The sequence below is a fragment of the Neoarthrinium moseri genome, assembly GCF_022829205.1.
Source record: "Neoarthrinium moseri strain CBS 164.80 chromosome Unknown scaffold4_Wmoseri_CBS_16480, whole genome shotgun sequence".
NCBI classification, from domain to species: Eukaryota; Fungi; Ascomycota; class Sordariomycetes; order Amphisphaeriales; family Apiosporaceae; genus Neoarthrinium; species Neoarthrinium moseri.
The window spans coordinates 792,161-818,610 of record NW_026055118.1 but is presented as its reverse complement, the minus strand read 5'-3'; the positions used below and the strand labels follow the sequence as shown (position 1 = coordinate 818,610).

Here is a 26,450-nt window from a genome sequence, read left to right as displayed (position 1 = left end):
TGTCTCGAAGACGATGATCGGCAGGAATTGGTGGACAATCTGACGCTCGTGCCTTGCCCTTCGCAGACTTCGGTCATGTCGGACCCAGCAACACACATTGAGCAAACGGCATTGTCGAATTGAATAGCTGTAGGCTCTCGTTTCAGTAGCCAGGAGGAGGCCAACGGGATAAAGGGACAACTTACTCCTCATTGTGAACCGTGTGAGACTCAGCTCCCTGCCATAGCCTCCTATGCAGTGTAACCGTGAGACGACGTCCTTCCTGTCACTCTTGAGATCTGGTTGCCCATAGTCATCACCGTCGCGAAATGAGCAAGAGAATAATTTGAAGCTTTAAATTTTTTTGCAGTTCTTTTTGTCTATTCATTGTATATGCACATTACAACAAAATGGCTCGAGAGGGCGCTCCTCACTAGGAGTAAAGATCTTGAACTCCTCGGCCATATTCATTCGTGCCCCACGCAATGAACATGGCTGCTGGATGTAATATACACCTTCTCCATCCCCTGGCGCCGCTCACCCTCTCGGAGGCCACCATCACGCCGTCCGCAACCTCTCCCCCCCTCGTCATCCAGAAAGACCACTATCCAAAAAAGCGGCTTTCAACAACCCCTCAACTGCCCCTGATAAGAAAATTAGACAAAAATAATGCCTAGCCATCAGATCCAAGCCAGCAAAAGGTGGGCCAGAATCCTGTACGATGAGCTAGACAAGTACTATTTTGACGGGCCTCCGCTGGTGAAGGTGGCCGCCGTTTTATGAATGTAAAACCAAGAAGAAAAAAGAACCTAGGAGCTATCGCTCGTAGTTGCTGCTGTTCCCGAAGGCTGTTTTGCGCTGGCGTCTATAACAGAAAGAGCAAAAGAAAGACCTTCAGGATGGGTATCGAAGGGAAAAAATGAATCAATGGACGGCATACAGGTCGTATACTTGATGAGATCATGTCCGGCCTCTAGGTCCACCCGAGGGAGTTCTCTGTACGAACAGGAGCGCTGATGAAGGCGGTGCGAGCCGAGTTGTGGGTACCGCTTCCCTGGCTGTCTCTCATGCCACCCGTTCCACCATAGCCCGCGGCAGTAAAGTCGCGGGACAAGAGCGCACCACCCATCAAAGCTGGGCTACCAGTCTGGCGCATATCCGATGGGGACGTGATCGAACTGCTGCGCTGGTGTGTCGAGGCAGCTTGACGCTTTCGCTTGAATCTGCGCGCGATCAAGAACATAGCAGCACCGTATGCAGCAGCGACAGCAGCAGATCCCACAGCGATGGCAGCGGTCGTTCCCTTCTGAGAGCTGGTCTGGTTGTCAGAGCCGCCTCCGAAGGGGTCGTTGTTGTTAGTACTGGTAGGGCTCGCGCCATCAGTAGCCGTCGTTTTACTACCCTCCAAGGTCGATCCCATAATGATGTCGATTGCTACATTGATCTGACTTGTCATGTTGAACACAAGCTGGTTGGGGTTCGTGTATAGTGGCGAAGAAGGAATCTTGTGGTCCAGCTGGATCTTCCTGACAGTATCATTGGCGGAGGGGACGTAGAGGATCGCCTGTGATGTAATATATCCAAGTTGGGCAGTAGTGTCGTACGGAACAATGCTGCGCATGACAACATCATCCGTCGAGAAACCACGGTCGAAGGCAACAGCCTGAGGAACTAGGGAGAACAGTTGCGCGGCGGCCATGCCATTTTGGGCGATGAACTGGTAGTTCAGGCCATAGTTGAACGAAATTTGGATAGGAGTGGTGTTCGGCGGCTGGGATGGCGGCGTGTCAAAAGGCGTGATGGCCTTTGGAAGGGTAGTTGGGATGCCAGTGCTCGTGGTTGAAGCTGTGGTCGACGCCGAGGTAGAAGTCTGCATAATGATCGTACCTGGCAGCCATGACTCGGAGTTCGTAATGGTAGCCGTCACAGGGATGGACGTTACGATAACCGTATCGCTCGTCGTAGTGGGTGCGATCGTCGTCTCAGACTCGGTTTGGCTGGCTGAGCTGGTCGTCGGAACCGTCGAGTTTGCAATGGTGGTAGGGAGCGTTGTGGGGATCGTGGGGGCCTCGGACGAGGACAGGGTCGGCTCGGGCACGGTGGTGTTCGAAATGGTAGTTGGCAGCGTCGTTGGGGCGGTAGACTGCGAGACATCCGGGGTAGTGGTGTTGATGGTGATCGGGACAGAGCCAGTAACCGTAGGTGGCAGAGACGTCGTGCTACCACTCTCCGTTCCATTGTCCACGGGGGGGGCAGTGACGGAGACCGAGGCCGACGAAGTCGTAGGAGTGACAATGGGCAACAACGAGGTAATGATGTCGGATATGCCTGCAGAGGCGGACGTAGTTGGTGCTGTTCCGGGGAACGTGGTTGTAGGGTCAACAATTGTAGAGCCCGAGGCAGTAGGGGCAGTTCCAGGGAATGTGGTTGTAGGGTCCAAGATGGACGTAAGAATGTCCGTCAGGGTCGGAAGCAAGCCGCTGTTTGTGTCGACGCTCTCGGTTGCCGAAGCAGTGGTGGTAGGGACTGCACCAGTCTCCTCCGCAGTTGTCGACGGCAGCACCGTGGTGTTCGTCTCGGGAGACAGGACACTGGTGACCCCAAGAACGGTGCTAATAACACCACCTAGACCACCATCAGACGTTGTCGTGGGTACTGGGCTGTCGCCGGTCGCGGTAACAGAGACGGCATCGGTCGTGGTAATGGGAATGCTTTCGCTTGCTGCCGAAGTGGCGCTCGTGACATCGGTACCGGTCTGCGTGGCTGTGATATCGGTTGTCGTGCTGTTGGTCTCTCCAGGAAGAACGCTGGTGACGCCCAAAACTGTGCTGATAACTCCTCCCAAACCTCCTCCCTCGCTAGAGGTAACGGTTGGGAGAATCTCAATTCCGGTCGATGATACTGCGTCGGTGGCAGTCGCAGTGGCCTCAGTAGTAGTGACCTCAGCAGCGGTGGTAGTAGCCCCAGTCTCAGTCGCCGTGGAGTTGGCGCCATTCGTTGCGTCAGAAGCAACCGCAGATGTTGTGGTCGTTGTATCGCCAAGTCCAAGTGTGGGCAAGGCGATAAGCGGCGGAGTATCGGTATCAACAGCCGGCGTCCCGTCAGAGGCTGTCGTGGTTGACGCATCCGTCGTGGTTGACGAATCGCCCAGTCCGAGTGTGGGTACAACAATGATAGGAGCTGAGTCGCCCGTGCCGACGGCACTACCACTGTCAGCAGTCGAGTCAGAGCCTACGGTGTCTGTATCTCCGTTTCGGCCGCTGGAAAGCGAGTTGAAGAAGTCCGACAGACTGAATGGGTCCCTCTTGGTAGATTCGGTCGAGGATGCTGTCGAGCTGCTCTCCGACGGCACAGGAGCTGCAGTGATCGTATGGTTGACATTTGTCAGTTGACGCTTTACGGCACGGGGAAAGTAGATGCGCGGGCGATCAGGCACGGCATTTGCCAAAGCTGCCGTGGCCACCAATGTGGCCAAAGCCAGTTTGTGATGCATCGTGGGTGATTAATTAAGTGGGATATATCGTCTGAGCCAAACATGTTAGTCCCAACGTTGAAACCACTGGGAATATATCGGAGCCACCCACCTCGTAAGGACGATTTGATGAACGAGTGTAATTGACAATATGTCAAAACGAGTGTTACTGCCAAAGGATGTTAGTATGTCGTTGTACACACAATCATCGACGACTCTCAAGAGAGTCGCATAACAGATCCGCGGATCGCCGGAGGGGCTGGTGTTCAGACAGGCCAGGAAATTGGGCCAGTCGTCAGATCCCATCCAACGTTGTCCCCAACTGTTCTTACTTTTTGTTGGCACGATTCCAATTCCAGCGCGGTTTCAAATGAGTGACACGACGAGTAGATCGTCAATAGCTTGAATGGGCCAGTGTAAATGCCGCCGTGGTTCGAGAGATAAATCGGTTATCGCGAATGATACATTGGGGGTTGCTGTGGCCTCCAGAGGTCCTCCTCGAGAAAATTGTCGTCAACTTGGCTCACAGAGCGACCAAGTATCCGACGAGAAGGTTATCGACGCCGAGTGGGATTGTCGTTGGGTCACGATCTCGGCGGAGGGTGAGGCGAAGGTGAGGGTGGAAGAGGAAAGCAAACGAAGGACGGCGGGAACAAGCACAGAAACAGAACGAGTGGAAACGGAACGAGGAGTGCGAGCGAAGCATGGGGGAGAGTCGTTTAATGACAGGGGGCTATGGTTGGCTCAATGGCAAGTGGACGAATTTAGGAGCAGGGGGTGGCATACCACAGTCGTCTCCCACCGTACTGCACCCATGTACACACACAAACGCGCACGCCAGCAGCGCAGGGACCGTCGGCAGCCATTCTCGCAAGCCAGCCCAGCCGGGGGGCAAGGGGTTCCACATGGTCAGCAGCCTACTGTCCCCTTCGGCGCCCGGAGAGACTGTGCAGTGCTTTTCTGGTTCTCGAGACCGATTTCACACCAAGGATCGCCGCCGTACGAGATGTTCTCTCTCTGACGTCGTCAACAGTCAACATCGTGTCCCAGAAAAGCAACCGCTCGCTCGCTCGCTCCTCTGTGTGTGCGTACGCTGCTGTACGTACTGAGGTCCGTCTTGGAAATGGACAGGCGCAGGCAGCGCTAGACTGCAGGTGTGGATGACCCCAATCCACCATTAACGTGTGTACCTGAGACTAGGGGGATGGGGTACCTTGGGGCCGCCCGGATGATTGCCTCCAGGGAAAGTCTCCCAGATCGGCTGGGCAGGTTCTCAGACATAGAGCACCGGTTAATATGGCGCAGGCACAGAGTCACTCTGGAGAAAGACAAGCAGGGTACACCATTCGCTGGCATGGATCATCCCTCACGGTCAATTTCCCATCTCAGGCTAAGGACCTGAGATCCTAGCCGCTTCGAGTGCCCAAAGGCCTGCCTGCCTGTCTGCCCGTTGCTAAATAGCCACTCTGCAGCTGTTGCTGGCAAGCATCAGCGCTTGCAACTTCTCGACTGTGCACCGCACATAATATTGATGCATGTGCCGCTGTAGTGTGGATGCCACAAACGGTGAGAGAGGCGACGGGTGTGCTGCTGGTATTTGGGCGCAGGCGGCAGGCGGTATTCAAGCGCAGCCGTCCAAGGGGCTAATTGTGCCGAGCAGGTTGCACATGGCTTGGGGCTTGGTCATTGAGGAAGCATGAGCGACAGAAGCAAAGTTGAGACACAAAAGAAAGACAACCATTCGTGCTGTCATGCTCGTCCTAGACAAACCACGCACGCTTCGCTTGAACTGCTGGACCCGATCGTTTTCGGTGCTGTGTGCTGACAGATTAGGCAGTTCGTGATGCGGGCTCCTGTGTAACCCCACCCGAACAGCTGAGTCCCAGAGTCGGGTAGGAGATCTGGACTTCTGGACTTCTGGGCTTCTGGAACCTCACACAACCCGTGTCCCCGTGGTGCTCGGCCGACCCTCGTGGGCGTGAATGGCCGCGAAGAGGTGAGCGCACGACCGCCGACCTGAACTTGGGCCGACCTATCGCGCTAGCTAGCGAGAGCTGCGTGCTTTGCTCTACGCAGTAACACAGTAGACACATATCGATCGAGTAAAGATTGGCAGCACACGGCTGAAGCAACGGCGGGCGAAAAACGAGATTGTCCAGGTCCAAGGCGGCTAGGCCCTGCGCCTCACGAAAGATCCAAAGATGGCCCCGCTCGCCATCTCGCGGACCCACGCGGTGCACCCCTGGGGCCATGGACTGGACACGAGCGTGGGCAACTCCTGCAGCTCTAGCTCGTCTCAATGGTCTACCGTCCCCCGTCCTGGACGGTGCATGCCTTTAATCAAATTATTAGCTCGGAATGTTACGGTCGATCTTCATCCCGTCATTCTCGCCCATCTCATGCGCGCCATACCTGTTCAAAAAGTACACTACCATACTCCGTGCAGGAGATTATGGCTGAAAATAGCTGTCTGACAGCTGGTCGTTTTTTCAGCTGGCGATCCAGACTCGGATTCTGTGATCAGTTGCGCAACCCAGCCTCGCTTCCCTTCCTACTCTCTCATCGTCGAACGCCTCATCGTAGTCATATTGTGAGGAGGCCGGTCGCTGCTTTGAGCCTCATGCGAACAATCGCAGGCTCGGCCCGTGAAGGAGCAATCATTGCAGTACCTTTTTCGATTCCTTTGAAGGAGGCGCTAAACTCTAAGTCGACGGTGCCCACACCGAGTGTCCCTGCGCATGCGTGTTCCTGACGGGTACACGGCTCTGAGATGTCATCCGCTCCCTAGCTGGCACGCTGGCAAGCGTCTTGTACGTGCTTTGTCGCGCTACCCAGAAACCAGAGCGATGGATAAGTTAGAATCGCGGGGTGGCTAAGTTAACCTTGATCCGCTTGTCGCTGTCAATCAGACCTGGTCACTCTGTCGGGTCTGTTCATACTCTCTGTGGCAAGTACTTCCAGCTTACTGTCCGTGATTTGTCTGTATGCGTACCGTACGACACGTTCCAAAGGATTCGATTTCCCGCTAGGTGCTGCATAGGCGCAATCTATCTCATGTTGGTCAGTAGTCTGCCTGTTTTGGAAGTGATCAGCCTACCAATGTCGGCATTTTCAACCCACTGCATCGTCCTCACTTGGGAACCATCCAACGGCCCACGCTGCATCTGGATTGTTCTGTCAAAAACAGGTCATGTCTTTAAATTGCGCCGGGCGCGAATGAGATCGCATGTCGATCCAACTGACGCGTTGGTGAGCGGCGCGGTGCCAAGGTCAGCTACCAACACAATTCTGCACTACCTCAGTGCTAGATGCTGGGGCCAATGGCAGATTTGTTCCTGACTAGTTCAGGGCCGGCCAGGCCAGGTACTTCCATGCTTTAGCTCTCAGGTCTACCGCGATAACGGGTGTGTCCGACCACCGCGCTTCACCTGCGACACCCAGAGAGAAAAGCTCGCAGCCCTTCAAGAACCCCTTCTCTTCCAAACACCACTGGCCGGCCCCCTTGCGGAGGCTGTTGGTTCTGCCGCTCATACTCATTTTCTCGTCCTTGCGGGAACGTTACAGTTTCTCATGCTCTTATCATGTACTCATTATAGGGTTGGTAATTACAGCTTCCGCTTCCGCTTGCTGCATGATATAAACGTACCAACAGGTTGGTTTACATTCACGCTCGGCACTATCTCTTGGCAAGTGATCTCGTCATTCCTATGGAGGTAGCGATCGTCCAGTCCGTTGCCTTCACTCTTCGGGTCCTTTTCGGTACGACGAACGTGCTTGCACTCACTTTATGATTCTTGCAGTCTAGTAAACGTAATTCGTGGGCCGCCAATTTCAGAGGCCGGAGACGCAAGCCAAAAACGACGAATGTTCCCCGTGATTCCTGATGCTCGGAAATCGAGATGCTCTTGACGGTGCTGTGCAACTTCCTTACTGGGGTAGCTGTATTGTCAATCATGGTCGGCATACTGCACTAGTGGCCTTTCGACCACGTTACCCAGTGCTCAGAGATCTAGAGTCCTGTACCACTTGCAAACCTCCGAGCTAAGGTCTCTTATCTCTACAAAGAGTGTGGGCAGGATATATAGCAAGTCGGTTCTTCGGCAGCGCCAGTACTCGAGCAAGTTCATGCTGGTGCCGCGGCTAGATCTATTTATTACTTGGTAGATCTGGGCGATGCCTATAGGCAAGAACCTGCCAAAGATTTTCTTAGTCCTATTCTTCTGAATCCTGTGAGTATTCGTATAGAACGCGTAACTATTGTTGATCACTGGTCATGTCATGGTCAGATGAGAATAGCAACGTTTGTCGTGACTGATTACGCGTTCAGCTGGTAATAATGAGTCTAGCTTCGGCAGTCCTACCAATACGTTGAGTGCTGCCCGCTAGCACACTGTCAAATAAAGATGGAATGAATGATCCTATACCGCCCGTATTATCATCCGTCTCAAATTTCGGTGGCTGTATGTGTTCATCGTGGACCGGCGTCGACGTCTAAAATCCCACACCGTAGCCAGTCACCTCCACATCCTTCGAAGGACGTAGAGGCTACACCGCATACTGTAGCACCCGTTTACAGATCCAACAGCTGGCTGCGAGTTGACCCGAGTCTGAGCAAACAGGGTACGTCTGGTGGGTGGCAAAATTCGAGAAATAATCCGACCGTTGACACTGCGTTGACAATGGCCTCTGCAGTCGGCTGTGAGTGCCAACATCTGAACGGGTTGCGGTTTTACTTATATGAAGATGCCCCTCACCAATGCGGGGTAAACTCCTCCTGGTGAAGGTTTGCGGGTTGGCACGCCTCTTGCATTATTTTGCATAAGCAACTGCTACATGCAGAAACCATCATCGCGGGGCTGGGCTGCTGAATCTCTCCTAGATATCACATGTAGCAAGATGATAACCCGGAATTTATTCCTACTTTCATGAACATTTTCTTGAGCTCATGTCGAATTGCCAGGCAGGGTTCTGAGTCGCAAACATGTCTCGAATTGCTTTGGTCCCATGACGTAGGACTCTCGTAAGGATTCGAAGCCACCGCATGATTATGCAGCCCCAGCAGGGCATTTTATGATATATCTCCTACTGTTTATTACAGCTCACTACAGTGAGCTTCCTCGGCCGCGCCTTTCGGTGCGGTCGGTCATCAATGCGCTGTATATCGTTGTGGCATGCGGTGAGGTCATAACATACCAAGACTGTAACATAGTAATCAAAGATGGCATGCGGTTGAAGACACATTTGCGGGCCTGGGTAGTCGTCCATATAACCACTTGATTCATGGAGGGAGGAAACGTAGTCCAAAGAATTATATTCTTTGCCCGCGTCAACTTCCCAACTGGCATGTCTGACATGACTTGGCTGCTAACCGTGACACAGCTGCGTGATCTATAAGGGGAAACAGGACTTGGCAGCAAAATCAGGCACACGTCCCAAGTATGCACCGTGCCGGTCGGAAGGAGCCCGCCAGAGAGGCCCAGATCCTGACCCAGAGGCTGCAAGATGAAAGATCAATCGCGATTGTTTCCATACAAGCGACTCCGGATGGACCCGCCGGCCTACCCGCCGGCCTCAGATCTTCGCAATTATGGCTCCCCGCATTGAGGAACGATCAGCCGAGTGTCAGCCAATGTCAGGCAGTCTTGTGAGTGCGTGTTGCCCAAGTTTCTATCTTTTACTTCGCTTGTACTCGGCTCTTGCTCTGCAACCGGGCCCAGGACTTGGTATCCCTCTGCAGGCGTTGCTGTACGGGCGAATTCCCTGCGGAGTGACACGGATGGAGGGGGATTGGTCGACAACCTGCAGCAAGGGGACCGGCCCTGTGGTTCGGCAGCAGATCACAAATACACAAGGTACCAACTTACGCCATCTTAAGAGATGATGAATAAGGGGAAAAAACAATTAGTTCACCTGTCAAAGTCTCGACTGCCCCCGGCCCCGCCTGCCTTGGCCATCATTCGTCAGGACATTGCCTAGGTATAAATGCTGCCGCTCGTCCCGCTTCGTCGTCATTCTGAGGCTCCACGCTAAACATCCCACCAACGAAGTTCTCATTTACCCCGCCATACGTCAAGCTCCTAAGCTCTTGCACCTCCCACCTCAACCTTTACCTTCACTTTTACCAAGCAACAACAATATCAACGTCAGAATCATATACAATGGGCGTCACCAAGACCGTTCACCAGGAGGGCTCTGGCCCCCAGGCCCAGGCTGGCCAGACCGTCACCATTGAGTACACCGGCTTCCTGAAGGACACCACCAAGCCCGGCAACAAGGGCAAGCAGTAAGCTACCGTCCATACTTCCTACTTCCGAGCACAATTGGTCAAGGCATAGCCTTCAACCATTGCTTAGGGGACTGGGCGTTCAAGCTGACACTATGGCTACAAGGTTCGACTCCTCTGTCGGCCGTGGCGACTTCGTCGTCCAGATTGGCGTCGGCCAGGTCATCAAGGGCTGGGACGAGGGCGTTACTCAGATGAAGGTCGGCGAGAAGGCCACTCTTGACATCAGCAGGTTCGTACTTTGCTATCATCGCATACTTCGTGAATGTCTTAGCTAACAGGAGTCGACAGTGACTTTGGATACGGAGCCAGGTAAGAATACATCCAAATACTCTCCACCAGTGTTGTGGTCTCCAGCTTCAAAACTCTACACATTACATTCAGTCCTCTTGTATTCATTTTACTCACACTCGCTACAGAGGCTTCACTGGTCACATCCCACCCAACGCCGACTTGATCTTGTAAGCTACTCCTTCTTTCTAGCCGTCCAAATTATCGGCTTCCACTTGCTAACTTTAATTCCAACCAGCGATGTCGAGCTCAAGAACGTCAAATAGATCTGTTTGAATCGGGCCCCTCATGCATGTTTGCACAGTGGGATGAACTGCCGATCCTCATTGCGAAAAGCTACCGTACGAATTCAGGAAAACTCGACAGGGTTAGATAGAGAATTGAGTGCAATGCACTAGATCTACATCATCGTTTGCCAACATGCCTCGTGGACACCATCTAACAGTTTGCACATGATCTATGTGAAACCTTGCACACGCCCCGAGTCCTTGGTTGTCTGATGACTCCCATACTCTGGATGCAGCTTGGGGGTATTGACAGTAGCTGGCACTCTTGCCATACCGTCGGCAAGCTTGCTTCGTCAAATGACTCATTATAGTACTTCTATTACTTACTTGAACAGTCGTCTGCTGTCACTCTACGGTTTTGTTATACTTGATGAACAGGCATTGAAAACACTTACGAATGTTCTTCGTGTTCTCAAACACGCATACATGTCTCAGACGCTCTCGGCAGCCCCCAAAACTTAATCGAACATCATTCATAGCCTCAAAAGGAGATTTGGCCTCGACGTCAGCCCCCTTAGCCCCCTGAAAGCCATTTCAAGTCGGCGAAATAACCCGTACCTCAACCATACCATTGCGGTATTTCTAGTTGTCACAATCAACCTCTCCCACAACCAGGTGTCCTTCTCCCATACACTGGTGCCTGAGCGACATAGGAGCGACCTGTGAGACTCGGCATATGTCGGTGCCTTAGTCGTGTATCTTTGTAGAAGCCGCGTAACAGCTGCGATCGCCCGAAGTGCTACGGCAGTTAGGTCACAGCGTCTGTGTTACTTTGATCTCTCGCTTGTCGATGCTTGAAAGGATTCTACTTGCACGTGATGATGGTGTTGACAGCAAGTTCCTGCATCGGCTGGACGATCCTATGCTGATTATCTGCATCAAGGGCCATGTCGATCCTCCTGGGCACTTCCGACCACAAGTCTTACGGTGGTCAAATTCGTAACGACCAATCTGCATGTAGATGTTTTGGCAACTGGCAACGATGTACTAAGGCCTTCTTGGACCGAACTCTTTGGATCAGATTCCTCAGCGGCTCCCACTTGGTTTGTGTACCACTTGAGCTGGATAAGCCCAATGGACTGGCATATACATGGCCACCACCTGTTTTGGCCCTACTAAACGATCCTGATCGATGTTTGCGTACCGGGCGGATATCGTTGCTTATCCACGTGGTACCTCTTGTACAGGGTCTGTGGAATCTGCAACAAAAGTGCCGCAGCCACAGCTTACTATTGCCGTCTATTGGTGCGCAAAAGCCCATAAGCACCTATTTCAGGCCACTGCATCAAATTTCGAAGACAAGGTTTTGCTCCTGGAGGAAAATCTAAGTGCCGACCCACTAGATGTGTGACTATATACGACAAACATTATTTTCGACGCAGTGAAAGAGCAATAAGTTCTAGGCCTAGTCTCAGATTACGTGCTCGGGTGTTGATACTATATATCATATTCATTCTCCTAGTGGATGGACTCTACCTCTTGACCTCCACCTTGTTGTCCACCCATGATGGAATACTTCTTCCATGTGCATGGCAACACTTCTGCGGACTATCTGGAGGTCCTTCGTAGGAAACGTGACGCTATTCGTGCATTGCCCACCACATGTAATGGGAACAATGATGAGTTTCAGGTGGACTTTCAGCTGCAATGCGCAAATAATGGAGAAACGCGAGGCTTGGAGTGGTCTAGACTTACTGTGTGAACCTAGGAGTGTTGTTGTAAAAAGCTGGCAGAGCACCGTGTGCATTACGATTACCACCAGCAAGTAGAGTCGCCTTCGCTTCTTGAAATCTGCAACTATACCACTGACAATTTCTTCAAGCTTCAACTGCATCACATGTCATGGCGGATGGCCAGCGCGAGTTGCCATCAAAGGGATTTGATACAAGAATGGGCCGTCATATGTGGTCAAAACTGCGAATGACAGTGAACACTATGCCTGTGTTGGCAACATGCCATTCTTCCTCGTGCTTGGTCAGGTTATCGAGGTCCCTTAAGGTAGTTGGAACGTACATGAAGCGGTTAATGTAACCAGGCCTACTACTCACCACGAACAAATCGTTCATTTTGCTGGATCGCCAATGGGATACCGCAGGCGAATCAGTAAGTAAGATACCGGGGGTGGCGAGTTGCCTATCGCAGCATTTACTAGGGCTCGTTATAGGACACTACTACGTCTCTTGGCTCGGCCTATACTCTATTATGTTACGGTGAAACCCAGTAGACGCCACAAGTGAATGATAAAGATGGGAAACACGGTACCGGGCTTGAAGCCGAAGTCTAAAACGACTGGCAGGGTTCCTTCTGTTCTAACGTGATGAATCTGTCGGCTCTGTGCCGCGGACAATGGGCGCAACGAGCACGACCAGCCCTTTTGGGTCAACCGGACGAACCATGACTGATTTCGTGGTTACCTCTGGTCAAACCACTGCGCACGGAGAATGAAGCTTGGACGGCCCATTCGGGATCTGTGGCCATGAAGTAAAGTACGCCAGTGTTGGCTGCAGTTATTGGCTTCTTGAGATAGCAGCGGCAGTATAACGGGGACACTGCATTCGGCGAGAAAGAGTCGCTGGAGGCTATCCCTCTTGCAGAAAACTACCCTACTCGCAGAACCTGTATACCTTGACTCGGTACAGAGTGGTTGTGACATGAACTGAGGAACTAATTCCCGAACAGTTTCCAGCCAGTAAGCTATCTGGCCTGCACTAGGTCTTGTTGTGGCCTAGACTGCGAGACTGCGCCGCAGGACGTACCTTTGTAGGCAGCGACCGGGAAAGGTAAATTAGTTCCTACCTGCCCAATCCGGGCAGCTCTATCTGGCTCACCTGCGTCTCGCAATATTAACAAACCCCGTCGAATTAACCCCCAGTGAAAAGAACGCAGCACCAGCCGGACGACCTAGCCACTCAGCAACCCGCGATTTGGTGGGGCTCTTGCAGGACATCGTGGTCCTACGCAGCTGTGCCCCGTCGAGACATCGCGCCCCGGCCGCCATCCATGGATGTCAAGGACCAAGGACCTGACTAGTGATGATTCCCCAGGCACCAATTAGGTACTTCACATATTACCCGCATAGGCATCAACTGACCGCCCCGGGTGCGCCCTGATTGGACTATTTGCCAGAGTCAGAAGTTCCTCTGCGGCTGCAGGACCTTCTGCACTGCTACGCCGCCCTACGACTATCGTCTGAAGTTCAGCAACGTACTTCCAGGCACGCAACGCACGCGAGGCTCGGAGTGGGCAGGGATCAGAAGACAGCCGGCGCGGTTCCGAAAGAGATCCGATCACACAGCCCCTTCTGTCATATCAGACGGACTCTGTCTCTTTTTGCTTCTTCATCAACCGACCTCGCGCCGACTGTCAACATTGACACGACAAGCCGCCATGGAGTATTTTTCTCTTGGAGGCAGTCAATGGGACAGTGGCTTCCGCTCGCAGCACACGCTACACGCGCATACCGCGGCGCTTGCAGCAGCCAGAGTGCCAAACCAGTACGTTGATGACCCCAAATTCTTACATAGGAATAGAGTTGTAACGATTGTGCAGCCACAGCGAGCTGCAATGGGTGGGCCAATTGTCGCGCTTCGCCAAGGCCGGCTATCTCCAGTTCATTGTTATAGCTATCTCGGTGCTCTTCATTGCAGGCCATCTAATCAGCCGGTCATATTCAAAGATCACGAGGCCAGAAGGCAACGCGTCTACGTTTTCTCTACCGTTTGAGCTCGGCGCCCAATTGTTGCGGGCTGCGGCCCTGGCACTCACTTCCGTGGTCGCTGTGCAGCAGGGCGGTAAATGGCCAGATGTGGCTATCTTGGGCTATGCCTTTCTCCTAGGCCTGTTGAGGCTGATCAATGATATCGAATGGCGACACGTAGCGCTGCACCAGGTCAACTTTGCCCTCTTTGGCGCCTGGGTGGCAGTCTTTCTGGAAGAATTGCTGCCAACGATCGAGATGAGCTGGGACTCGGGAATGAGTCCAGCGTTGGTCGCTAGTATCGCGACCTTGAGTGCAGCCGCCATCCTCGCCTTGGCCACTCGAAGAGAATGGACCCCGCCATCTCTGGATTTGGACTTTCCCGAGAAAGTCGTGCACGAGGCGTCACCTGAGGAGACCTGTAGTTGGCTTGAGTACTATGTCACATACGACTGGCTGACACCTCTGATGTGGTACGGTGCCCGTCGTCAAATGACGCTTGAGGAGCTTCCTGCGCTGCCATGGTACGATGAACCTCTTCTGCTACTAAAACGGATCCAAGAAGCTCGCAAGAAGAACAAGTCCACGATATGGACACTCCTCCGGTTTCTCCCCAAAGAAATAATCACAATGGCAATCTACGTTTCCATTGGCTTCATCGTCGACTTGGTGTCGCCGTACGCAACATACAACCTACTCGGGTACCTGAGTGCGTATGACGAAGCAACTATCAGGCCCTGGGTTTGGCTTGTTCTCCTGTTCGTCGGTCCGCTTGCTCGGTCGGTCACTTTCCAGCAATACATGTAGGTCCCAGCTTCTATACCTGTGCTTCGTGTGACTAAACACCTCGATAGCTTCACATCTACGCGATTGATAGTCCGTGTCAAAGCTGCATTAACTCAGGAGCTGTACTACAAAGCTATGGAATCCATGGAGCTGGATGACGAAGCCTTCCAGGAGGTGTCTTCCACCGAGAAGCCTAAGGATGAGCAGGAAAAGGCACAGGCCCAGACGACAACGTCAACAGGGCGGTTGGCAAACTTGATGAGTGCTGATATTGATGCAATAACTAGTGGGCGCGACGTCATTATGGTGTTGTTTGGCTTGCCAGGGGCCACTATCGTGGCCTCAGTCGGACTGTACCTGATGATCGGCTGGCCTGCACTCGTTGGTATTGCTATCATGGTCATCATGTCCCCAGTTGGCGTGTATATCGCTCAGAAAATGGTGGTTTTGCAGCGTGACTTGAGAAAAATCCAGGATTCCAGGATTTCCGTCATTTCAGAATATCTGGCGTCCATCCGGGCCATCAAATACTTCGCGTGGGAGAACGCCATCACCAAGAAGGTGAATGAGATTCGACGTGGAGAGCAGAAAAAGATCTGGTACATCAACATCATGTAAGTTTGACCATGCTCGAGAATTATATCGTAATTGACTGATACCTGCCGTCAGGTATATGTGCCTGGGAGAGTTTACTGAAGCCATCCCGATTATCGCGCTGTTGGTGATTTTCAGTCTCCATGTTGCAGTACGTCAGCAACCTCTTACGGCAGATATTGCGTTTACGTCGATCACCCTCATCAGGACCATCCGCCGCAACCTGGCTTGGATAACTGGTATGTCAAGAAATATTACGTCGGCTGGCGTGTCTATCAAGAGAATCGACCGCTACTTCGGCAATGTAACCCCCCTCACTCAACATCCCGTCGGCCCACTTCGAATTCACAAAGCCACCATCAGGCGACACAACAAGGCGACATTTACTTTGAAAGACATGTCTATCGACTTTGTTGAAGGAGGACTGAACGTGATCAGCGGTCCCAGTGGGAGTGGAAAGTCTACATTGCTGCTGGCAATCCTCGGTGAAACTTTGGTCGAGCAAGGAACCATCACAACACCCAAGGACATTGCATACGCATCTCAGAGCGCCTGGTTGCAGAGCGAGACCATTAAGGAGAATATCTTGTTCAACAGCGAGTTTGAGCAGACCCGATACGACCGTGTCATCAATGCCTGTGGACTGCCTATCGACTTCAACGAATTCCCTGATCGGGACGAGACGGAAGTGGGAGAAAATGGAGCAACTCTTTCCGGTGGCCAAAAGTCCAGAGTGGCTCTGGCTCGTGCACTATATTCCAAAGCGCCGGTGTTGCTCCTTGACGATATATTTTCAGCATTAGATGCCAAAACTGCCGCCACTGTTTGGGAGGACTGCTTCTGCGGTGATATGCTCAGGAACAGGACCATTGTCCTTGTCACCCAGCTACCTTGGATTGCACCACAGTCGGATCTATCAATCAGGCTTGAGAATGGAGCAGTGGCTGATGTGCAGCAGAATCTTGGCATCGTCAGAAAGCCCGTGAACCTGGACAAAGAACTCGTAGATGAAGGCAACGTGGATGCAACCGTTGAAGTTGCAGCAAGGATTGATGCCACGAACGGCCACTCGAATAACGATGCAAATGGCGCAAAGACCGATGTCGTAAAGACAGCAGAAGCGAAACGGCGCGATGAAGTCACCCAGGAGGCATTGCGCACAGGTCCCACTGCACGTCTACAATGTAAGCAGACAGCAAAGCATGCTACAATACTCTGCACGAGGAGCTAACATGCAATCAGTCATCAAGTACATGCAATATTTTGGAAACCCTCTGTACGCCATTGGAGCAGTGCTTATGAGCATTCTTTGCACCGCGTCTAGCATCGGTACTGGGCTATGGATCGCCGTATGGGTTGAAGCCTACGACAGTGGTGAAGCTGCCAACATTGCATTCTATCTTGGAATATATGGAGCCTGGAGCTTTGGGGAGATCTTATTAACTGCGCTGACCTTTGTTCTCTACGAGAGTGGAGGCTGGTATGCTGCAAAGACCCTGCACGCTACCTTCATCAAGGCCATGTTGACTGTGCCATTATCGTGGTACAAAACCACACCCGTCGGCAGAGTAGTCAACAGATTTTCCAGAGACATGAACTCTCTCGACATGTCACTGACCACCTACCTGCGCTTCTTCTTCGAGACTCTCATTCGCCTAGTCTTCCAGATCGGCGCAGTTGGCTCAGTATTACCCGTCTTCATACTTCCCGCTGCGGTAACATGCTTCGTGGGAATCATTGCTGGTGAGATGTACACGAGAACTGCAGTCGCCATCAAGAGACTGGTATCGTCATCACAATCGCCTTTGTTCTCCCAGTTTGCGGATAGCTTAGCAGGAATTGCTGTTATCCGGGCACGAGCTGGCATGCCCAAGACCTTTGGCAACCAGCTTGCCGAGAAGCTACGGGTATTCGTCAGAACCTCCGAGACACGTAAGTACTCTCCAAATCCCACTTCTGGTCGTCAGCTGTATCGACAGAGACAAACACTGCAGCTGCGTAGTTTTCTGTTGCCAAAATGCCTTTCCATCTCCCGCATGATTGGGGACGAGCAATACTAACACCTGTCCAGATTACAATTGCAATCGTTGGGTGGCACTCAAGGTTGATTTTGTGACTGCGCTGGTCACGGTAGCCGCGGGCGCAATTGCTGTGTCGAAAGCAGGCTTGATTCCAGCCGGCCGCGTCGGTTTTTCTCTCACTAACGCAACGGTAAGTTCTGGTCCCCAAGCTCCCAAGTGCATACTAACGTCCATAGACTCTGAGTCAGATCATTCTCATGCTCGTGCGTTGTATGAACGAGCTCGAAGTAGAGATGCAAAGCGTAAGTTTCGTCGAAAGTGTTTGCGTAGTCAAAGATGCTGATAGAAGTGGTTCTAGTTCCACAGAGTGCGCGAGTATGCCTTAGTTGAGCCAGAAGAGAAGCCAGAGGACTACCGAGAGCCGGGCTCATACAGGGATGATGACACCGTAGTCATGCCTCCGAACTGGCCTCGAAGTGGTGAAGTTGAGTTTCGCAACGTGACCATCAAGTATGACGCGGATGGGCCTGAAATCTTGAAGGATATCAATCTCAAATTTGCAGCGGGTGAGAGAGTTGCCATCGTTGGGCGAACAGGCTCTGGAAAGAGTACCGTAAGTGCTTCAAGTCTCACTCAAACCAAAGGCCCACTTGGAAATCTGACTCATTGTCCTTCATAGTTGGTTCTCTCTCTACTGCGATTCGCCGATATCGTATCTGGGCAGATTTTATTCGATGGCGTTGACATCACCAGTTTCCCACGACAAAAACTGAGAGAAGCACTCACGATTATACCTCAAGAGGCGGTCCTGTTCAGTGGTGATGTCGGCTCGAATCTGGATCCGTCCGACGAGGTTTCAAAGGAGATTGTGGTGAAAGCGCTGCAGTACTGTAGCGGGATTGCTTCTTTTGAGTATAGAGAGAGCGACGACTCCGAGACCGGACAAAGTACTCCCGTAGAGGGAGCAGACGAAGTTCGCTCGGAAGCGCAGATCATCAACCTTTCAACAGCAGTAAAAGCAAAGGGCGAAAACTTCTCGCATGGCCAACGCCAAGTCCTCTCACTCTGCAGAGCGCTTGTCCGGAAGAGCAAGCTAATGCTCCTCGATGAAGCAACTGCAAGCATGGACTACGAGACAGACCAAGGAATCCAGGAGGTCCTTCGGAAGGAGCTCAACGAGCACGGCAGGGACAGAACACTGGTGACCATCGCCCATCGCTTAAAGACAATTATTGACTACGACAAGGTTGTATTGTTGAGCGCAGGCCAAGTTCTTGAGTAAGTTATCAGACGCAACGTCCCTCTCCTAGTGGTACTAACTGTTACAGGGTCGGGTCTCCTAAAGAACTATACGAGGCAAAGGGACAGTTCTATGACATGATGAGACATAGCGGCGAGTTCGAGGATTTGGAGAAAATCCTGAACGCCAAAGAGTGATGGCGTACTAGAAGATGAAGCAATTTGCGTAATAGATAGACAGACATAAAACAACATGGAGGGTCATGGTGCCCAAGCATCTAGGCATCATCAATTTGCCGTAGTGAATACACAAGAAAAAGTTTCGATTTTGTCACAATTCTATAGCTCCCGTGTTTAGTAGTGATTTGAATACCAGTGCGATCTAAACTAGGCCCGTTCTGGTCCGCATAAGGGTGCCGGACAATGTCGTGCTTGAGTAAGTATTGCCGGATAACATCATGTGGATCCCGACCAGCATTCTCCGCCTACTCCATTCATACATAAGCCGGTCTGTTGACCTGCACCTTTTTCATATCCGGCGTTGATCAAGACCATGTTCGGAGCCCAGATGTTACAAGGTACGCGTTCACGTGTGTGAAACTGGCAAATTACAGTTTTGATAGCTGAGGAATTTCGTATTCTTGACAACATGAGGATCACTCAGGTACGAAACTGTGACCCCATTCCTCAAGGAAAGGACTGACTAGACTCTAAATAAGCTTTACCTCTACCCCATCAAGGCTCTGCGGCCAGCCTCAATCACGAGCGCTCAGATTGATCAACAGGGATTCAAGAATGACCGGCGATTCATGCTGGTGAAGGTTGAAAGTGACGGTAGCTTCAAGAATGTCCAAACCATTTACTTTCCGGAGTGCACGCGGCTGTTTCAAGAGATTGATGGGGACGAGGTAGTGGTCACCTATCATGCACCCATGGTGCCTCTGATCCCAGAGACCGCGGAGCAGAATACGGCTTTGAGGATACCTTTACGGCCTGATACCACAGGACTCGACCCCATTGGCATCGAGTTGATGGGAAGCAAGGCGACAGCATACCGCATGGGCCATGAGTACAATTCATGGTTCAGTTCGTGCTTGGGTTACGAGACCAACCTGGTGTATCTCGGGGACGGCAAGCGCCCGGTTCTTGCACACGCACCAGGCGAGAGCCAGGCGGAAGGCTGGCTCTCAACCATCTCATCCTACGTGACCGGCCGAGCCGACGAGCCTGACTGGATCAGCTTCAACGAGGCGGCGCCGTTGCTCGTGGTATCGGAAGCCTCACTTGGCGACGTCAGCGCCAGGCTCCCCGGCGACCAGGAGATGGACATGAAGCGCTTTCGGCCAAACATCGTGGTGGACGGCACCGACAAGTGGGACGAGGACTTCTGGGGGGAGCTCCTGGTCGGGGGCAAACACAGGCTGGCCCTGACAGCCAACTGCGGCCGCTGCATGTCGATCAACATTGACTACGAGACGGGACGGCAAGCCGACGGCGAGGCGGGTGCCATGCTCAAAAAGTTGATGGCGGACCGCAGAGTGGACACGGGCTCCAAATGGTCGCCAGTCTTTGGCCGATACGCCTTCCCGCTGGCGCGGCACTCCGAGGTTTCCGTCGGAGACGACGTTGCGGTGACGAAGCGCATCGACCAGAGGGACGTCTGGCGCTGGCCGAAGTACAAATGAGCAAGACTGCGTGAGGACAATGGCAAGGAGGATGCTACGTGTAGACGAACAAACAGCGACCTCGGGATTGGTGGCGCTCTCTCATCCAACGTTTTACATGTTCGACGTGGCCCGATGTCGCCGTGTTTCGGGAGCTTTTGAGATGAGGACTGCAAGGCCACGGGAAGTGCCATGGCAAGGAAGCCTGACGTAACATGAGGCTTGCGTCTGCTGTACGTTGCACTTCCTTTTGCTACGTGTGGCCGGATGTGTTCCTGCCCAAGGTGACGGCAGGCCTCACATCCAACATGCCGATTGCCGCGTGGACCAACGCGCAAACGACAGATGAGTATGACAACGCAGTATGCATCTCTCTTAATTTTCCTATAGAGAGGTCTCTAGCCGGAGGGTATACCTGTAACCCCCACCCGCTTAACAGAAGTGCAGAGTAGGTGGGTGACGTTCCCATGGGGGCCACCGATCGTGGATCAGGCTGGCGCTGGCGCATCTTTCTGCTAAAGTGTTTGGGGGCGGCGGCGATGGGACCTGGCGTTTCTGACGTATCAACAAGCGTGGTGACTGTTACACGGCGTTTGCAGCCCTACCCGCATAGTAATATAAGACAAGCGCACGTTTGGCTTGCGGGTCTTGCACGCCAGCCTCAGCCTGAACGCGCTTATTGCAACTTCCATATCGATGCTGCAACGTGGCGTACGCAAAAAAGCACCAACCCCAGATTCCCATCTTGTTGGACGTTAGCATGCCAAACACGAGAATTGTAATAGCTGAAAAACAATAGATCTGTTTTCCCAACAGACGTAAGGCTGGAAACTACTTCCCAACACGTAGTTTACATTTGCGCAGGCTACAAAGTGCGATCATATTGACGGTACCCGCCGTTTCTTTTACAAGCAATGCCCAACCACTCACAACTTGGAACGGTTGGCCACATGGTACACGGTCATCTCGACGGAAGGTATTGCCGTCCAGAGCCGTGACCCGCGAGAGATGCCCGCTCAGCGGCCGTACTCGATCGCCCAAGAGCCAGCACTAGGTCCCGGTGCATTGGATGCCCTTTGCCTACCGAATCTATCTGTTTGCTACTGCAATGCATGCCAAGAGATCTACTCCATGGACACGGCTCCCTTGAATTCTGAAAACGAAACTGGAACCGCCATGGAACCATTGACCGCTACTTTGTGAATTGCTCAAGACTGTCTCGCTCTACCTCGTCTCCTCCCAAGATGACGGACTGCAGAATAGTTGACTGAACAAATGTGACTGATGACTGAAGTGCAAGGGAGAACTCAATCTTGGATGGGATACATGATACATGATATCAAAAAAGTGGATCGTGCCTGCAAAAAAGGAACGAAACAGCCGGTCGACAAGTGACGAAACGCCCATTTTGCCACACAATGCCCCAACGAAATTCCGTATGATATCGCAGGGATTGACTCTCTGAGATGGTTGCGCAAGGCTGGCCGTTGTTCTTCTTATGCTAGCATGGCCATCGCTACCGCCTGGTGAGTTGGATACGGTGGCTTGGATCGTGGATCTCGGCCCAAGGTGTAAATCGTCCCGGCGCGATACAATACGGTGATGTGATGTGCACAGGGATTTCCTCGCGCAAAAAGGCAAAGAGGAAGTCTAGAACCGAGGGATCCAATTTGCCGGGTGAACAGGTCGCACAGAATCGCCAAATTATTTGCTTTTTAGGCGAACGAGCCTTTTATTTCAGTATCATTGCTTCTGTTCTGACGTCGAATCGAGAGCCCTCCGCAATGACTTCGATACGAGACAAGGAAACGGCCTGGTACTATGGGAAAAGATGTCAGAATCGGTTACTACGGGTGATATGTACCCGGAAGTTTGGGCACAAAAACCTCCATGGATGAGTCTGCGTACGTACCTCGAACGCGATGGGGCTCAGCAGACGAATGATATCAGACACCAGCCTAGATGTTGTGGACACAAGCACGACAAGTTCGAATCTTGCAGTACCGGCACTCAAAGATCCACCAGTGCGGTCCGGAATGACACAGATTGCAGGTCCACTGGATCAATGTGTTGTCTGACTTGATCATCTTGAAGGCATGGGCACAGTGGTTGGCAACGGCCATGATGATGGTAGTACCTGCTGCAGCGGGTTCTTGGTGAGCTGGGTGAATAGGAATGCAAATTTCCTGGACTCAGAAATAGCGGTGATGAGTTTCCTAGGTCGAGATTCAGATGATTTTCCATGAATAATAGTGTAGACAAACTCACTGGAGATGGGTCTGAGTTGTCGTCGTCGGGCGTCTTTATGAGGGCGTGATCGAGTTGATGAAGCAGTCCTCTAGATGTAACGAGACCAAAGGGCTTTTATGGTCAATGCGATAGACGATGAAATTTGTCCAAGACCAGAGATCCACTCTTGCCTTGTTTGCTGAAGTGGAAGGCTGTTTGTAGGGCTAGCAACAGAGTTGGGGCGTGGACTGATTATGTGACAACACAATCGGTGGATATGACGACCTGGGTTGGGCTGTACTCAGTGGGTGCCATATGTGTTATGAGGTGTGCAGATGGGGACACGGTGAGGCGGGAGGCTCAACCATAAGTACCACGGACGGCTGAGTATCCAGGAGTAGCTCCCAAGGCCCAGATCTATGACGAAGGGGAGACGTCTCCGGGAAGGGGCTCCATAATGATCCAAGGGCTAGTGCTGGTTTCTGGGTATAGGTCTCACAGTAACTTAATAGTATTGGTGGCAGCGAATGACCTGGCACGAGTTCTATGTGGGACGTCCGTTTTCGACTTAACCAGGGGAAATGTGGGCTCGAGGTACTGGTTTATGTATAAGTCGGCTCGCTCCGCGGGTTTGGGCACAGGGTCCAGTTCCATCGATGGAAATACACTTTCGACTTTCGAGTCAGGCCCGCCCTGGTCTCGCCTGCATTAAAAGTGGCCGTTCAGACGGGAAACAAATCACTAGGGCAATTGTAGGGTGTGGGAGAGGCAGCGATGCAGAGAATGGCGCGATGTTGTGAACAATTGGTAACGGCCATGGGTCAGGCACTTTTTTTACCTTGAAACATTTTGGAGTGTGTGGGTGTGTGATACCTTGGGCGGCAGCCATGTCTCCATAGCTCCCAGAGGTGTCAAGGGCCATGGCCATGGCCCATGGCCCCTTGCTTCTGTCCTGTACCTTATCGGTTGCTGGCGATTGGGAACAGCGCCTTGCGTACGAGTTAGGGAAAACTGCCGGCAGGTGGCCTCTGTAGCTGGTTTGCCTACCGGCCGGCGATTATTGTAGGCACTGAGTGTGTTGTGTGTGGACGCGGTTGCTCCCAGATTGGGAGTTATAAGGTGAGGAGGTAGTTAGGTAGACGAGACGTTTTGGCTGCGGGTTGCGCCTCGCAGCTCCCGGGCAGCCGAAAGAACCTGACTAAAACTCTATTTCGGTAGCGTCCCCGGGCAGGACGAGAGAAACTGTCGAAAGAAATCGAGGCCCCCAAATGACCTGATACGGATTGGCAAATCTCGCCAAGGGGCGTTTTCCTGAACTCGGCAAGTGGCGGCAGTAAGGAAACAAATGCGGTTTCTGGAGGTACGTACTCGCCGTCCGAGGGGCAGCAGCGCGAGCGACTGAGCAGCAGTCGGGTGTGGCTGACGTCCGCAGTTGACAGTCGATGGCATAAGTTTACCACAGCTCTGGCAGGTGAGCTTTCTCTCGGGCGGGTGTGTCAGAGAAGGTCGAATTAGAGGACGAGCATCCTGACCGATATAGCCGAGCCCGACTGCAAACGATCCGGTGTGAGATTGTGCTTCCAGAGATGGGGTGAGACACGTCACCGTTGTCGAACCCGTTCAACTCTGACACCCCCCTTCCAGAAAGATCACGGTTGCAACAAGCTGGGCCTCCGTCATGTGAAAAACCCTGGACGGGCCAGCAATGGTGTAGGTGAAGTGCGAGGAGAATGCAAACAGCGCCCCAAACGCGCACCTGGCCCGGCACCACCTTGACACTGACACTACCTAGGAACCGTGGTGTGGTGCAGAGGACGGCGGGCCACCGGTCGGTCCCTGGCACACGGCTCAGTGGTCTTGGGTTGACTTTCGCTAGAACACACGATGCGACGAGACACACAGAGCGCGATTTTCATGCGATATAAGCGGCAGATTATCAATCAAATCTGGTCTACGAAATCACGGAGCACATCTCCATCAACTGTAATTTCTGCACCGGAGGCATCGGGAGGGTGGATTATAGCTTCCTGGGCCGCTGTAGTGCACGATACCTTGCAGCCCGATGCAGGAAACGCCAGTCACCGATGACTGTAGTCATCAGCCACGCAGGCGGCAGCGCAGGGTTGTGGGGCTTTCTCTTTCCCCAAGCACGAAACGACGGACATGGAAGAGCACTGACTATCGACAAACGTTGATGCCCACGTTGGTACTGAGTACTTCAAGTACGTGTTCATCACTCGGGCACTCTCGCGTCTCCAGCAAAGGAATGCTCACCGCCGGCCAGCCTCTGGGAGTCAAAGCACCTCGTTGTGATAGGCATGTTTGCTTGACAGGCGGCTCGACGCCGCCCAATAAGCAGCATTGGAGCCCTGGATCCAACCTGCAGCATTCATGGGTAGGCCTGTCAGTCCTTTGCGTCGATGCTACTTCTGAGTACGGCGTTGTGCTTAATCTCCTGCAAGACAATTGCCAGCCGCGTGCGCCAGCCGAAGACCTCTAGAGTCTGGACAGCAACGGCAGAGCGTATACTAACGTTCGAAAACGTGCCGTACCACCAGAACCGTTACCCGAATGGTCACCCTCACCTCGGCACCAGAGACGATCCGCAGTGGCACCAGCCAGTGGTTTCTTGGGTCTGTGGAATATCATGGGACCACGCGGAAGAGCCTTGGGCGCGACGTCCGCCGCATGCTGGGGCCCAAGCATATCAACACCGGTTTCATGGTCTTGGGTCTGCGTCATGCGCGTAGAAAGATCGCTCTTGTTTCTGGAACCATGGAAGGCTCTCCCGGATACAGGGAATCCTTGAACTACCATAGTACGCTGCTTCAGATTGAACAGCGCCTACCCAGCGCTGAGATCAGTGGAGCAGGGGCAACTAGGAAGGCCAATAAGTATGCGAGCAGCCCTGCCGGGTTATCCATTCGTGCGCATGAGTTCACCGTTTAACCCCCATTTAAGCCTCGTAGTGGGGTTAGCCACGAGGGACCCTTGCAAGTACCGAACCGCCTACGGATTTCTCTTTGACAACTTACATGCCAAGGTCTGGAGGCCATCTCATCCCCGCCCCTCCCATACCTAGCAATCGTTGTTGAACAGAGAGCGGACGATCTCTCCCAAGAGATCGTCGTGTGCTATCAACAACGGGTCTCGGACGCCAATTCTTGGAAGCTTGAAATGAGCACGGAGTAATACCCCCCTCTGAACCGGAGCAAATCGGCAGCAATCCCGAGAATCGTGATCGTTACTGTAGCATCGTGGATCAGACCAAGTGCATGGGATCGGTCAGCATCGCTATTGAGCATTTGAAAAGGGCGCCGTCCCGTGTCACCCATCCCCCCCAGTGTCTGTTCAAGTCCAAGGCCATTGACCGGTCAACCAAGAAAGCAACTTCATGCGTGCATTCTGCGCGTACGTAGCTATTTATTCTTGGCTAGAGTTACGTTGTACTCGCGAAGCTCTTGCAATGTTGCTTAGCGTACCGCGTGTCCGTTTCTAGCCGCCGATACTTCCTGGCTGTCGCGAAATCCCATGCGGCCGTTTATGCGACCTAATCTTTCTCAAGGACGTTCTACCGGGACTGCCAGTATCCTCGCATATGTACGTACTTGCAGCATGCGGCTGACATTCGAGTTCGCATTCTCTTGAAGGTGTAGAGAAAGCATAGCTCCGGCAGGCACAGACCAAGGAGTCCTGGATGTGTCAAGTATGTGGGTAGCAATCAGAGCTTTTAGTCCAGGCATCAGCAGTCCATCGGAAAGAGATCTTCAGCGTAAGTCTCACTCCGGTTTTGAAGTGCAAAACTCGCAGACTATTACGCTGGATATTGTCGAGGTGAACGTGGTAAGGTTACACGCTGAGCGTTCCGGCACGTTGCCCCGAAAGTATCTATCATCCTTTTGGCAATT

General features: G+C 52.7%; 5 protein-coding genes across 5 annotated transcripts; 4 read left to right on the top strand and 1 right to left on the bottom strand.

The window, feature by feature from the left end:
- Positions 1 to 952: 952 nt before the first annotated feature.
- Positions 953 to 3,472, bottom strand: JN550_002042 (uncharacterized protein; the record flags this gene model as incomplete). The annotated part of the gene is made up of 1 exon (XM_049313294.1): positions 953 to 3,472. The coding sequence occupies one exon, from the start codon at positions 3,470 to 3,472 to the stop codon at positions 953 to 955; it is 2,520 nt and encodes an 839-aa protein (XP_049176103.1).
- Positions 3,473 to 9,609: 6,137 nt separating this feature from the next.
- JN550_002041 (uncharacterized protein) lies at positions 9,610 to 10,291 on the top strand (the record flags this gene model as incomplete). The annotated part of the gene is made up of 5 exons (XM_049313293.1): positions 9,610 to 9,734; positions 9,841 to 9,966; positions 10,026 to 10,046; positions 10,154 to 10,195; positions 10,264 to 10,291. The coding sequence occupies 5 exons, from the start codon at positions 9,610 to 9,612 to the stop codon at positions 10,289 to 10,291; spliced, it is 342 nt and encodes a 113-aa protein (XP_049176102.1).
- A 3,408-nt stretch (positions 10,292 to 13,699) lies between these two features.
- JN550_002040 (uncharacterized protein) lies at positions 13,700 to 18,847 on the top strand (the record flags this gene model as incomplete). Its single annotated transcript, XM_049313291.1, has 10 exons — positions 13,700 to 13,806; positions 13,862 to 14,812; positions 14,864 to 15,409; positions 15,465 to 16,573; positions 16,632 to 17,321; positions 17,461 to 17,600; positions 17,647 to 17,712; positions 17,769 to 18,023; positions 18,090 to 18,688; positions 18,739 to 18,847. 10 exons carry the CDS (start codon positions 13,700 to 13,702, stop codon positions 18,845 to 18,847), a joined length of 4,572 nt encoding a protein of 1,523 aa, XP_049176101.1.
- A 355-nt stretch (positions 18,848 to 19,202) lies between these two features.
- JN550_002039 (uncharacterized protein) lies at positions 19,203 to 20,334 on the top strand (the record flags this gene model as incomplete). Its single annotated transcript, XM_049313290.1, has 3 exons — positions 19,203 to 19,227; positions 19,273 to 19,313; positions 19,369 to 20,334. The coding sequence occupies 3 exons, from the start codon at positions 19,203 to 19,205 to the stop codon at positions 20,332 to 20,334; spliced, it is 1,032 nt and encodes a 343-aa protein (XP_049176100.1).
- Positions 20,335 to 25,113: 4,779 nt separating this feature from the next.
- JN550_002038 (uncharacterized protein) lies at positions 25,114 to 25,491 on the top strand (the record flags this gene model as incomplete). The annotated part of the gene is made up of 1 exon (XM_049313289.1): positions 25,114 to 25,491. The coding sequence occupies one exon, from the start codon at positions 25,114 to 25,116 to the stop codon at positions 25,489 to 25,491; it is 378 nt and encodes a 125-aa protein (XP_049176099.1).
- Between the last annotated feature and the right edge of the window lie 959 nt (positions 25,492 to 26,450).